Genomic DNA, 12,786 nt, shown 5'->3' with positions numbered 1-12,786 from the left:
TATTTCCATAAGTAACGTTCGGAGCGGACACGGTGTAAAAATCCGGAATTTTCTTTAAGCGATATGCCTATTTTTAGATCATGTCTCAAACTAAAATTAATTTTTATCAAAATAATGATAATCAATTAAATATAAATTTAAGCACCTGATTACTAGTATTATGTATTCAATATCTTTGCCTTATATGCCTAAAATGCGAGTAGGTTGAGAGAGTTGCGGAGACAGTGATAGTTGAGAAAAACAAGTTGTTCAATCAATATTCCTGTTTCTATCCTGTTTTGTCAAACCTGATAAAAAGTAAATCTGTATGTTGACTCACTTATCTTCCCTTTTGTGCATGAAAATTTTGTATGCCCAACCAACATAACGTTAGCTCAACATTGTTACCCGCGATATAATGAGAATCGAGTATATATATCATGCAGCTCTCTAGAGAGATCTCTGTTGATAACCGAGGTTTTGTAACAAATTAAGGATTTGTAGTTCAATTTCGAAAAGTAAAATACATTTATAAATGAAGTTTAAACCAACACCGAACATGTTTGTATGACGGTAACCTGTCTGGTTGCTTTCTTCCTTGTATATTTTGCTTTTTCTGCCTCTGCTCCTTTACACCGTCCGCACACTTTCGCGCTCCATAACTTTTTGTTGACAATAGGATCTACTTCCTTGGTAACCGATTCTCATTCGGAATATACTCTGTCATTTTCATATGCGAGTGACCCAATATTTCCGAGTATTTCCGATTGCATCCTTCATCGACGAGTTACGCCCCTTTGTTTGATTTGGCGGAAAATGGACTCTAACACAGAATATTTATTTCTGTGTAACGCCCATTCTCAGTAATAATGTGCAATTACGGTATATCAGAGACGTAAAATTCAACTTGAGTGTACGCTCATTTTTTTCCTGCAAAGTTTTCTCCAGATAATTCTGAGTTATATGGTAAAATATCCATAACACCAATTTGTTGATGACAAAATTATGACAAATTGAAATACATGGTATTTTTTCTTTAAAATCACCCCAATATATACGTTACTGTGTATATTGATTTAGGAAATACAATGATTAAGGCATTTTGACTACTCTAGAAAACATTTATATGCAGGAATATAATTTTTATTCGATGCAAGGGCAAATAATCTGTACTTTTTAAGGCATAAGAGTCAATAAACCTCTTTTTTAGAACAACTGAAGAACACTTTTAATAATTAATGAATAATGTAGTATGTTACATTACTTATTACTTCTAATTGCCTTCATGAAAAACATGACCTGTATTAAATTGAAATAAGTGGACGATGGAAAAATCAATAAATTTAAAAACAATCATAATTATAATATTTTTAAAGAATAATATACGGTCTCAGAATTGTGTACGTCTTAAGTAACGTAAGTATTATCTAATAAGCTAATTTGGTAACTATCAACCGTAAATAGATTACACTGTTTGAATACTTCATATGGATCAGTTTACATACCATTTTGAAAATCCAGACTATAACTGAATCAGAATATGAAAACAAATGATAAAATATTACGTTATTGTCGTAACGTAAAATCGTTACTTACGTTACTAGCTATGACAAAAGATTTAATATGATTTGTTGGGTTAAAGTTTAAAATCTTGCAATTTTTGTGTTTATTTCTTAAGGTATAGAACTATCAAATTGTGTTTGCACCATTATCAACAAATTTGGTCATCTATTGAAATAAACTAGGGGAAATTTATAAACAAAGAAGTACTGAATAGATCAAAGATTTTGTAGTGATTAAAAAGAGTATTAGGTATATAGATAATAAAGTTTACGAGATTAACTATAATTTAAAATGGTAGACTTACTGTCAACATAACTCCTGCTATTATAAAAACCTTAATTTTTTTAGTTAAAAAAAAAGATATGAAAAATTAAGGCTCAGTTAATACCAACGTTACCGAATGTTATGTAGGTATCCGAAAATTTCGAAGCTCTTTAAGATTTACTGATATGCATGTACTACATTGATATTTATTGCATATCTGTATTTACAACCATGATTTTCTTACTTTAAACATCAAGTAATGAGGTACATCATGTGGAAAACACGTGATACAAGAATATGCGTAATATTCTTTCAGTAACGTAAGTATTGGTAACGTATGTAAATTCCGGTAAGTTAATACACTGTACATTTTTCAAATGTTGAGAATGATTTAAAAATGTGTATGCAATAAAAAATATGAACCATTTCCTAATCATATAAGCACCATTAATAGGGCCTAACACATTTATATACTTTTAGAAAGATGTATAACGTATGTATTTGCGAAAATACAACCGACGAAGTTTTATAATGCATATAAGTCGTTTGAAAATATTTCAAGGAAAGTAAATATCAGATAAATTTTACAAGATAGTACAAGGTGTCTACTGTTTGATTTTCTTAAAAATGAAAATATATTTGCATAAACATAATTTACAAGCTCAGCTATATGATGGCGTTACGTAGGTATCAAACAACTGGGCGACAACGACATGCTGCAAAAAAATTGCCGTTTACATGTGATTTCTGTTTTACTTTTATAATTTTTTTTTACTCTCATATGGTGTGCAGTAAATTTCTGTGCATAAAAATACACGTTTATTAGATTTGAGTTTTTCAATTATGTTTTATTTTTGAAATACGGATTTGGCGACAGTAACGTATGTATTGTTTTCATAAATTCAGAGACGTATTTATCTCGGAAGACTTTTCCCGATTTTGCTCATTTTTGTGGATGTTTACGGACCATAACCTATGTTTACTTGCTCGTGCTGAAAAACATTCTTATATTATTAAATATCGAGTAACAAGGAAACGACATTAATTGCACCTTATTGCTGAGAATGGGCGGTAAAAGAAGTGAGAAGAATACCGTTATCGATAATTCGGTCTTTACTTACAGATAAGTGGAAAGGAATTTCTAGATTGGGCGGGAGGAGCATAATAATATATAATAAATGATATAATTAATGAGATGAAATTAATAAAAAAATTAAAAGAAAAGGTTGATATCATATTTTAGCTTAATTTATTTTTAGTGAAGTTATATTTACTTGGTTTTCTTTTTAAATAATTTATGAGGGAGGTCCAACTCTTACTGCAACAAATTATAGCTTTGTTGTAAAGCACAACGATGACGAGCAACATTACCCTCCCCCTTTTTTTAACCCTCCGTTTCAGGGAGATCTCGATCTTAACAATGTTTTATGTGTTGACAGGTACAAATGTAAGACTAACTGACTTCAAATAAAATTATAAATAAGCTTCCAAAAAAATTCCAAGACCGAATCCGAAAAAACGGAATAGAATTTTTTTTAAGTAGGCAAGGTTAAAGCATTTATTTAGTGTTTCAAAAATTTACACAAAGCTAATTAAAAGACATATTTTTGTACACAAAATAAACGGGTCCCGAAATTATATATTAGCCACGAAACCTCAGTTGATTTTTGTTTTAAAGATTGCATGCTCATATAATATTTAAATAAAAACATGATGAAATTTTGAGAATTGGGAATTATTTCCTTTGGCATTTTCTTTAAATTTTTATTCTCACTTTATGGTCATGACTGAGACCAGAAATGGTACGAGTACGTGTGTCTTTAATTTTCAAGTACACTGGTTTGTTTATCAAAATAAATTATTTCATCCTTAATTTTATCTAAATCAGTGATCAATAAGATCCTGGGTTACATCGCTCACCTGCAGTACTGAAAAGTTAAAATGCATAAGTGGTCCAACCTACCATTAAAGTCATAGATATGGCGTATTTTTGATAAGCTCAGATTAACTAAAATCAAATAGATCTTTCTATTTGTTCTGTTTCTTTATATATAAAGATAGGATTTTCCTATCAATTACACAATTTAAATCAATCACGTTTCATAGATATCCAAGATTTAAAACAAATTGAAATACTGATTTATTTCCAACTCGGAATTAAATATCAGACACTGTTTTAAGTCAATTTAACTATAGAAACATGGGGATATTTAAGTTCAAAATCGGTGAAAATTTGAATTTGAATGTAAATAACAAATATCATGTAAATCTACACTTAATCTCGTATTTTTATTTTTTTTTTAGCTCAGATACGCCACATTTAGCTCTAAAGGGTATGTTTTATTACGGTGTAAAATACGACATTTTCGAACTTATTATAAAATACTTTGTAAACTAACTTTTTGGACTTTGTGTAAATTGTTATGAAAGCTTTTCGTATATTTCGACAAATGTGATAAATTACAGCAGTATATAAATTCCGTAAAGCCTTAATCATTCGCTCAATAATTGATTTTACTTGATTTCCATATACTTTTTTTAATCACATTTGCCGAAATATAAGAAAAGTTTTGACAACAATTTACATAAAGTCCGAAAAGTTAATTTACATACTAATTTATATAAGTCCGAAAATGTTGTATTTTACAGTTTACACCGTAACAGTTTGAGTAAACTTGAATCTACACAAACTTATAATATGATGATTGTATACTAGTATTAGTATTTGATTAATTGTGGCTTCCCACCCCCCACCCCCCCCATTAAAATTTGAACTAACATTGTGGTCCAACCCTACCCCCCAGGGTCATGATTTTCAGGAGCATATCTGAATCTGCACTACCTGAGGATGCTTCCCTACATGTAAATATGACATCGTGGCTTTGCTGTTGATGAGAAAAAGATTTTTTTTAAAAAGATTTTTCCCTATATATTCCTATTTTTAAAGATTTTTTCCTATTCCAATGTAAAATTTTGATCGTCCATACATTTAGCTGCAGATTTGTAGCGTTATGGTTTTATGTATTTGTCTTCGACCATAAGCCTACAGATCGATACCGTTATGTAAAAAAGGTGCAATTTACGACGCAATATTAATTTTTGCGCACTTTGGGGGAGAAATCTCCACTTTCTAGCATTGGTTAATCAACTACCTTTCACTCGATCCCTAATTCTAGACACATTCTGTAGCTAATATGTATATTTTATCCACCTCCCAACCATTTATAATTGTCTCTACAGGCAATAAACTCGCTTAAAGTGAATTTTTAGCAATCTAACAAATAATTTTATTCAAGCGAGTTTATCACTTGTAGTGATGATTATAAAGGGTTAGAAGTTGGATAAAATATACAGATTAGTTAAATAATGTGCCTAGAATTAGGGAGTGAAAGGTAGTTAATTGATCGATGCTGGAAAGTGGAGAAATTCTCCAAAAAAATTTTCTCTGGCGGCCCCCCCCCCCCCCACTTTCAAGAACGATGCTACGTGGCTGAGAAAAGCTCACTTGAGATTTCAGCTCAGGTGAGCTAAATAAGGATGTACAAGTGTGTACAATTAAAATTCGTTGCAATTTTCATTTTTCGTTAAATGTCAACGTCCAGAATTTCTCTCCTGTGTCAAACAGGATCCAAAATTTATTTTAACCCTATACAGGCGACACATGAGTTCGAACTGTAAGGGATCACTTTAGTCTGTCGTCTAATGCTTATTTCGGCAAGGTGTGGGGGTCCTTTCACATTACAATCTATCATTGAAATGTTTAAAAATCAGATTTTGTACTCTATGAAAATTTTCTCTTGTTATCTCAATTAATCTTATTTTAAATTATGACAAAACATAATTTATTATTTCTGGTGATGTTAAATATTATTATTTTTACAAATTATTTAAAATTTCTTTGAAAAAAATCATAAATTGAAAGAAAGAAAGGGAAGTCATTTAAGGAAAATTCTTCCGGATGTGACATCACAGGAGGAACTCAAGTTCGAAGAATATGAGGGAATAGGTGAAACGTAACTTACGATCTGAGGAGAAAATGCGTCATTCATATTTGCTCATTCTTATCTTATTTTTCATAATTTCATTCACGTGTTCGAGGACCTTAAAATTAAGAGCATGCGTGTGTTCCGACTCCAGCCTTTGCTATAATAAGATCAGGAACTTTACCAGAGAGGTAGATGTTATGTTATTTTGTTGTTTTCTTTCGCGGCTTTGTAAATCTTTAGCCAACCTTTAAGAGATCTTTTAGGGATATAAGTATTTGGGTGATCAAAATTCTTGAAGACGAATATATTGTGTATGAATTGATTCATTTCGGTCTTTCCGGAAGTATGACTAAATGTCCCCTAGCTGCTTGATTTGTGTACACTCAACACACTGAACTATTTATAAATCTCTTGTACTTCTCATGATATCATTACTTAAACAATGAAAGTTTTGTGGATAGAGTTGACATTCTGTGTACAATTTTTATTGTTCATTTCCGGGGTTTCACCTGATAATGCTGTGAAGTACAATATCCATCATGATTGTCCTTGTGACCCTATTTATTGCCGAGTACATAAATTTGAGTACAATGATGAGGTTTGTCTTGTTTTAAATTTTTGTTTGACTTCAGAAAAAAAATGATACATGTAATACATGTCAATTTACATGCAAATATGATCTAGTTTGTATAAAAAAATGTAAGCCCTGTGATTTAAACAAGTATCAATTAATGACCAGCACATTGCCAAGATCTCATGAATTAGCTATATAGCTTCATCAGTGTTTCAAATAAGCTTGACAAAAGTATTCTGATACAGTTTTTCCATAATATTTTTTAATAAATGGGGAAAAAGTTGAAGGTATAATACAACTCATAAATTAATTCGAGATTCATCTGACCAGCTGACTCTCAGGAATCTTGGATTACTCAAAAGATTATGTATGTGCTATGGATCAACATTTCAAACAGCAGTCTGTATAAGTCATTGTTACAGTTTAACAATGCTGTTTTTTACAGGTTTAAGCAAAGGATATATTCCCATTGAAATGATAATTCAGTTGTGAATTTTTTTTTTTCAACTGCATGCAATTAATGTTTTTTTTTTATTTTGTTCAATATGTATGAAGTTTGTGGTCAGAAATCAGTTACAAAATATAGGTAACTTTTTATGTTTTGAGTACAACATCTCTCAACAGGTAGGAACTCTAGTTCTTTAAATAAAGATTAACATTTTTCACATGTCAGTAGTCCTTTTAAACAATACTTTAGCTTCAATCCCATTACTCAATTTGTGATGTTAAATTGTAGGACATTAATCATATTACAAATGGTTTTCTTGAAATATGTCATTTTTTTCCATTGCAGAAAGTAGTTGTTGCAGAAGGCGAAGCAGACCACTCAAAATGGCCTTGGTCTGAAATTACCACAGTCATTGCTACAAGTGAAGTCCCAAATAAAAAAGCTCAACAGCTTATGTGTACTGCTCACAAATATAAAGCCAACTTTGCATTTATTGGTAATTTCATATGGAATGTGAAGTTAAACTAAATTTTCTTAATTGTAAATTGTTAGAGCATTGATTAAATGTATAACATTAGCTGCAATAACGTAGACCTCTCGTATTTTTTAAATCTGATGTTTCCTCTACCCCCCCCCCCCCAAAAAAAAGGGGGGGGGGGGGGAGAGGGCTACATTATTGCAGCTAGTATTACATTTAATAAAAAACATTGTAGTGGAACAAAAAAAGTTTGAAAATTGTTTATCATGTTTATTATTTTGTAAGTGAAATTTTTTTAAATTTTAATTTCAGAGAAAGTGCCAGTAATTACAAATACCTCAGATCCTGAGCTACAGAACTGGCTGAATAAGGTGGCAGCTAAGAAGGACCTGTTATATGTAGATTACATAGCTCTAGATTTGCTGGATCTGCTGGGACAATGTACTGCTGATAGCAGTCATATTCAGGAAGTGCTGGAATTGTTGAAGTACATGGTTAAAAATTATTTTCTTCCTCACAGTGCAGAGGTAAGATTGACTGATTTTCTCATTAAGGCTGTGATCATTTTAGATTATTGCAATAGACAAGGAGCATATAATTCAGTACTTTTAATGTTTCAATTTTTAATACAATATATTATGATCTTTGAAAAGTTCATTTTCCTTATCTTAAAAACAGTAAACATACTTTTTTCCTTGTGGGTCAAAACTTCATGGAATCACAATTTAGTTTAATCCAATTAAGAGTAATAAATTACCTGAAAAAAATTTCCCACTATATTCCTTATATATAATGGTAATATTCAAAGTATGCTGGAACTAAAACCATACTGAAAAAAGTACCTTTTATACAGTATTTAATTTTAGAAGTTTAAAAATGTTGAACATTTACTACATCTTTCTGTACACATACCATTAAAGAGGCCCTTCTTTTACCTATACTGCTTTTAAAACCACTACAATTTTCCTCTGTAGCTGCTGTGTATTGTTCCATACAAACCTCCCTGCTATGACGGTGACTGTAGCTTAGCCAAGTATCTGACCGAGCATTGTTCTGCTTTTATCACCAGTCCTGAAAGCTTTATTACATGTGATACCAATACCAACTGCATTGCCAAAGCTACCATTCCAATGACAAGTCTTGTGTATGGTAAGTATTTTGCTTTCATCAATGGTCTGACTTCAAACATTGCTGTTTAGTACAGTACTATATAGTTAAATGGAATAAGCTACTGGTCTATTCTATTATTGCCTTCAATCTTATATAATGTCTTATGTCCTGATTAATCCTATGTATTCAGCCATTGCATTTAGTTCAATATTAGGTACATACTGCATATACTATAGTTTAAGGTAATTCTGATAATTTTCACTTAAATAAGAAACACTGACAACCAAGGTTAAGTTTAGGGTAATTTTGATAAATTTTATCAAAAGAAAACCACTGACAACCAAACACCAACCAAGGTTAATGTCAGTTTTTGTAGGGTGAAAATTTTCAATGTTGCCCTTAGCAACAAAGCACACTTGAGCCCAGTGCTTGTTGCTATTGTACATATACATACATCAAATACATTCGGACAAAAAAGGTGCCAAATTAGTGTTTATACATGTACAAGTACCAGTTAAAAAGTTATTTTAAATATTTTTTAAGAATATTAATAGTTTTCTTATTAAGGTCATGAAATACTGTGTCAGACAATTGAAAAAGACATCTATTAGACAATAAGCTAACAATCTTGATTCTTTCAGGTGTGGAAGAATACATTGATCATGGCATTACTCCAGACAAGCTGTTGATTGGGATTCCTTGGCATGGCTATGATTACACCTGTAGTAATTCTTCAGTGCAGGTGTGTTATGTTTTTCCACAGCTTATTGAAGAAATGAATTTAATCTTTGCGAATTCTTGAGGACATGAAATACGATACTCTAGGCCGGCATATTTCATAAAGCATGTTAGCACTTCATGATAAATATGCAGGCGTGAAGCGTTGTAGTTAAACACCCAATTTTATGTTAACGCCCCCAAAATCTACCTGATTCAAGATCAATAATTTACCGCCTGTCAATCATAAAAAAAACAATAGCTTCTGATTTGATTGACAGGTCAGCTACCTGTGCTTCCTGATAATCCGAGTTTGCATGTTTTGAAAACAATTCCCTGGTCACGGGTCAAACTCTTTCATGTACCCGCATAGTATACACGCGGGTTAGAAAACTCCAATATGTGTGAATTTTATTTTAAAAAATAATTGAAAGTAGACTATCAGAACATTGACATTATAAAATATTTCTTTTCTATCTTCACTGCTGTTTGTTACTTGGAGGTGTTATATCGTCCACGTTATCTGTAGAAAAAAGACCGCGTCCACAGAAACCGGCCCTATTTGCTGTAATTGGAAGTCCGACGATTTAAATTATTTTTTTAAGAAATGGGATATAAGAAAAATATTCAGCACTAATAAACGGCATAGCATACTTTTTAAAAGTTTTATTTTGTACTATGGCTACAATCCACGCGATGTTGTACAGAAATTGATGTCAGAATTAATGCTCGAATTTCCTCTAGCTTCTGTATATAGGCCCTATATGTAATGAAAATGTGAAGATGATTAATAGTGATCGATTCTGAAAAGAAATCTTTCTAACTATAAAATTTTGTTAAAAATAGGGAATATTTTGGACAACTTAACATTGTTGGCCAGGGGGAAAAAAATCCGATCGCGGTAAATGCATGTTCACATGCACGACGGATAGGTGGATTAATAATTTTTTTTATTTGGATATTCAGACTTTTTTAATCAAGTGATTTCTTTTATTGAAGATTAAAAAAGATAAATATAGATTTGTAATTTTTAGTTGTGATTTTTTCTTTTATGTAAGGAAAACATTTTCTAAAACGATATACATGTATCTTATATTTTTTTTCCTTCAAAACATTACCATGATTACGATGAATGCGTTAAGTTTACAAATAAATTTCATATTAAAATAATTATTTTACGTAGTTTCACTCAAAACCAGACACAAAACACATAATGATGACCCTGATTACCAAACACAGACTTCCTGTGTAATGCTACATATACACAGATTTTTGACATCTTGGGTATTGGGGGTCTCCAGGTAAATAACACTACTGTTACTTCGACCACTCCCCCTCCTCAGGTAACCGTATGGTAAAAAAATTGGGTCTTTAATTTACCTTAAGAATTCTCAAAGATTAAATTCATTTCTTATATTTAATATATTATTTTTCTGATGACTTGCCACACATTTTTGTTATTCAACAATGCTTTTAAGAAAAAAAGAAGTTTTCACAATTTTTCTCTTACTTCAATTACTGCACAATGGAAGTATTCTTATTCATCCCATGGTAGTTCATGAGAAAATTTGCAAAGAATCTTATTGTGGAAAAATATTTGGAAATGTAAATGAAAATGGTTGTATACATTCATATTGATAGAATTGGTAGGTTATGTGATGGTTCTTGTAAAGATAAATGATCCTTTTGCAAAAAGGAGAGGGGAAGACTACAGTCTTGTCAGAGACTTTTGGTTTCAGGTACAATTCAAGTATAATTGATATTAGGCTGGGATGTTATGTTGAACATATGGCTTGTATACTGCTTGTCAAAAGATTATTTTAGAGTGACATTGACTTCTGACAGAATACATGCACTTCTGAATGGAAATTTTATTTCAAAAGTTTTTTTTAGATCTTTAAAAATTCAAATTAAAAGATGTATTAAAATGAGTAATTTTTTTTGTTTTTTTGTTAAAGATTTTTGACAGCTTATTGATCTAATGACCTTCAACTCGACCTTCAAACCACATTTAATAAAAATTAATTTTCACTTCAAAGTTTTGAATCCCTAAAACCCCCAAATGTATAATAATTCCACTGTATCTAATGTTTGTTTTTTATGTAAATGTAGAAAAAGAGTGGAGGTCAAGAAGCACTGACCTGCTATTTTGGCAAGAAAGTTAACTCCACTGCCTGTGATACATCAAAAAGGAAAAAAGTCAGTGTAGCAGATATTAAAGCCAAGTATCCTGTTCAGTACCAGAATAAAAAGTCACACCACTACCACCCAATTTATAGATCTGACTACATTAATGTTGAAGTAAGTACTTCTTTTATATGTAATAACTGGACAATTATCATAGTTAGACTTCAGCATTTCTCTAGCCCAAGTGCTCTGGTGAGTGATGTGACCCATAGGCCTCTTGTTTGAAATAAACAAATCTTGTTATTATAGTATACAATCCAGACTCTCTAATGCCATAAAATGAGAAGATTCTGAATTCTTAAGTTTTTTTTAAGTACATGTTTCAAAAATTGTATGTTTGTATGATATCTAAAATTAAATACAAACTTACACAATGGGTTTGATTTTCAAAATTATTTCAGAATATATATGCATTTGAAGTTTTGACTTACTAGTAAGTTTGTTATCATTTAAATATGGACTGGTGGTCAGGTTGAAATGGTAGTATATGATTATAAGTTTTTTTTTTGTTACTATCGGGCTGCATAGACTCAATTTTGTGACAATGACAAAATGAAAAGTTACCAGAGTTCTAGGTACATGTAACAAAATTTGAACACTGACAAATTCTCTATTGTAGGACAATGGTGTACAGCATCAGCTTTGGTACGAAGGACATGACAGTCTACTGGACAAATACATGTACATCAGGACCATGAAGTTTAAAGGTAAAACCAATTAAGAAACTAGAAATATGTCCATAGGACATGAATGCCCCGCCGAGGGTATATTAGTATTGCAACATAAAGAATTGTATTAGTGTATGAAATTTGATCAGAATGTCTTGAATACCGTATTTGGGGGAATATAATACACACTTTTTTCCTAAAATAAATTTCTTTGAGAAAGGGATGCATATTTTACATCACAATGGGATTTTGATAAGTTTTTCTTTCAGGTGAAACACGGCTATCATACGTACATACCGTAGTATTACCTTGAGACATGCAATTTCTTTTGTTTATCGCCATATTTTAAACTTCAGAAAGTTATTGTTGGAAGGTATGCTTGTTAAAAATGTCACTTTCATAATCTTTTGATACTAAAATAACATAAAAAAGCAAGTTAAAAGTAATTTGAGCTGCATGTTGATTGTCTCCAAGTAGGCCACCATTACCAATGTTATTTTTAGACGTTCACTCATGCCTATGCAACGTCCTTCCGTAATGATAGTGCACATGCACCTTATCTGCCAGACAAAGTAATAAGTCATTTTTTAATGAAATACAATAAAATAAAAAATTATTTTAGGTTTTAAATAACTCAATGAAAATCTGCTGCAACATAAACACCCCTCCATACGTCCCAATGAAAGGAAGCCAATGTTGTGACACACGTGCGCTGGTCAAATGATAATTACCTATCACCCCTCCGGGCAATTAATTGTCTACCAACTCCAAAGCAATGTTTTTACAGTTAGAGAACTGATTATTTACTGTCA

At 31.4% G+C, this 12,786-nt stretch overlaps 1 protein-coding gene across 1 annotated transcript; it reads left to right on the top strand.

Annotated features, from left to right (window-relative positions):
* Nucleotides 1-6,044: 6,044 nt before the first annotated feature.
* LOC134257532 (di-N-acetylchitobiase-like) lies at nt 6,045-12,013 on the top strand (the record flags this gene model as incomplete). Its single annotated transcript, XM_062740134.1, has 7 exons — nt 6,045-6,390; nt 7,160-7,310; nt 7,605-7,819; nt 8,267-8,441; nt 9,044-9,144; nt 11,232-11,420; nt 11,926-12,013. Coding segments are annotated over exons 1-7 (1,075 nt in total), but the record flags the coding sequence as incomplete, so codon positions are not given.
* Between the last annotated feature and the right edge of the window lie 773 nt (nt 12,014-12,786).

The sequence above is a fragment of the Saccostrea cucullata genome, unplaced genomic scaffold (genome assembly GCF_032062105.1).
Source record: "Saccostrea cucullata isolate Sc308-1 unplaced genomic scaffold, CSIRO_AGI_Scuc_v1 ctg16510, whole genome shotgun sequence".
Classification (NCBI taxonomy): Eukaryota; Metazoa; Mollusca; class Bivalvia; order Ostreida; family Ostreidae; genus Saccostrea; species Saccostrea cuccullata.
Note: the sequence above shows the minus strand (reverse complement) of the source record. Positions and strands in the feature narration are given on the sequence as shown.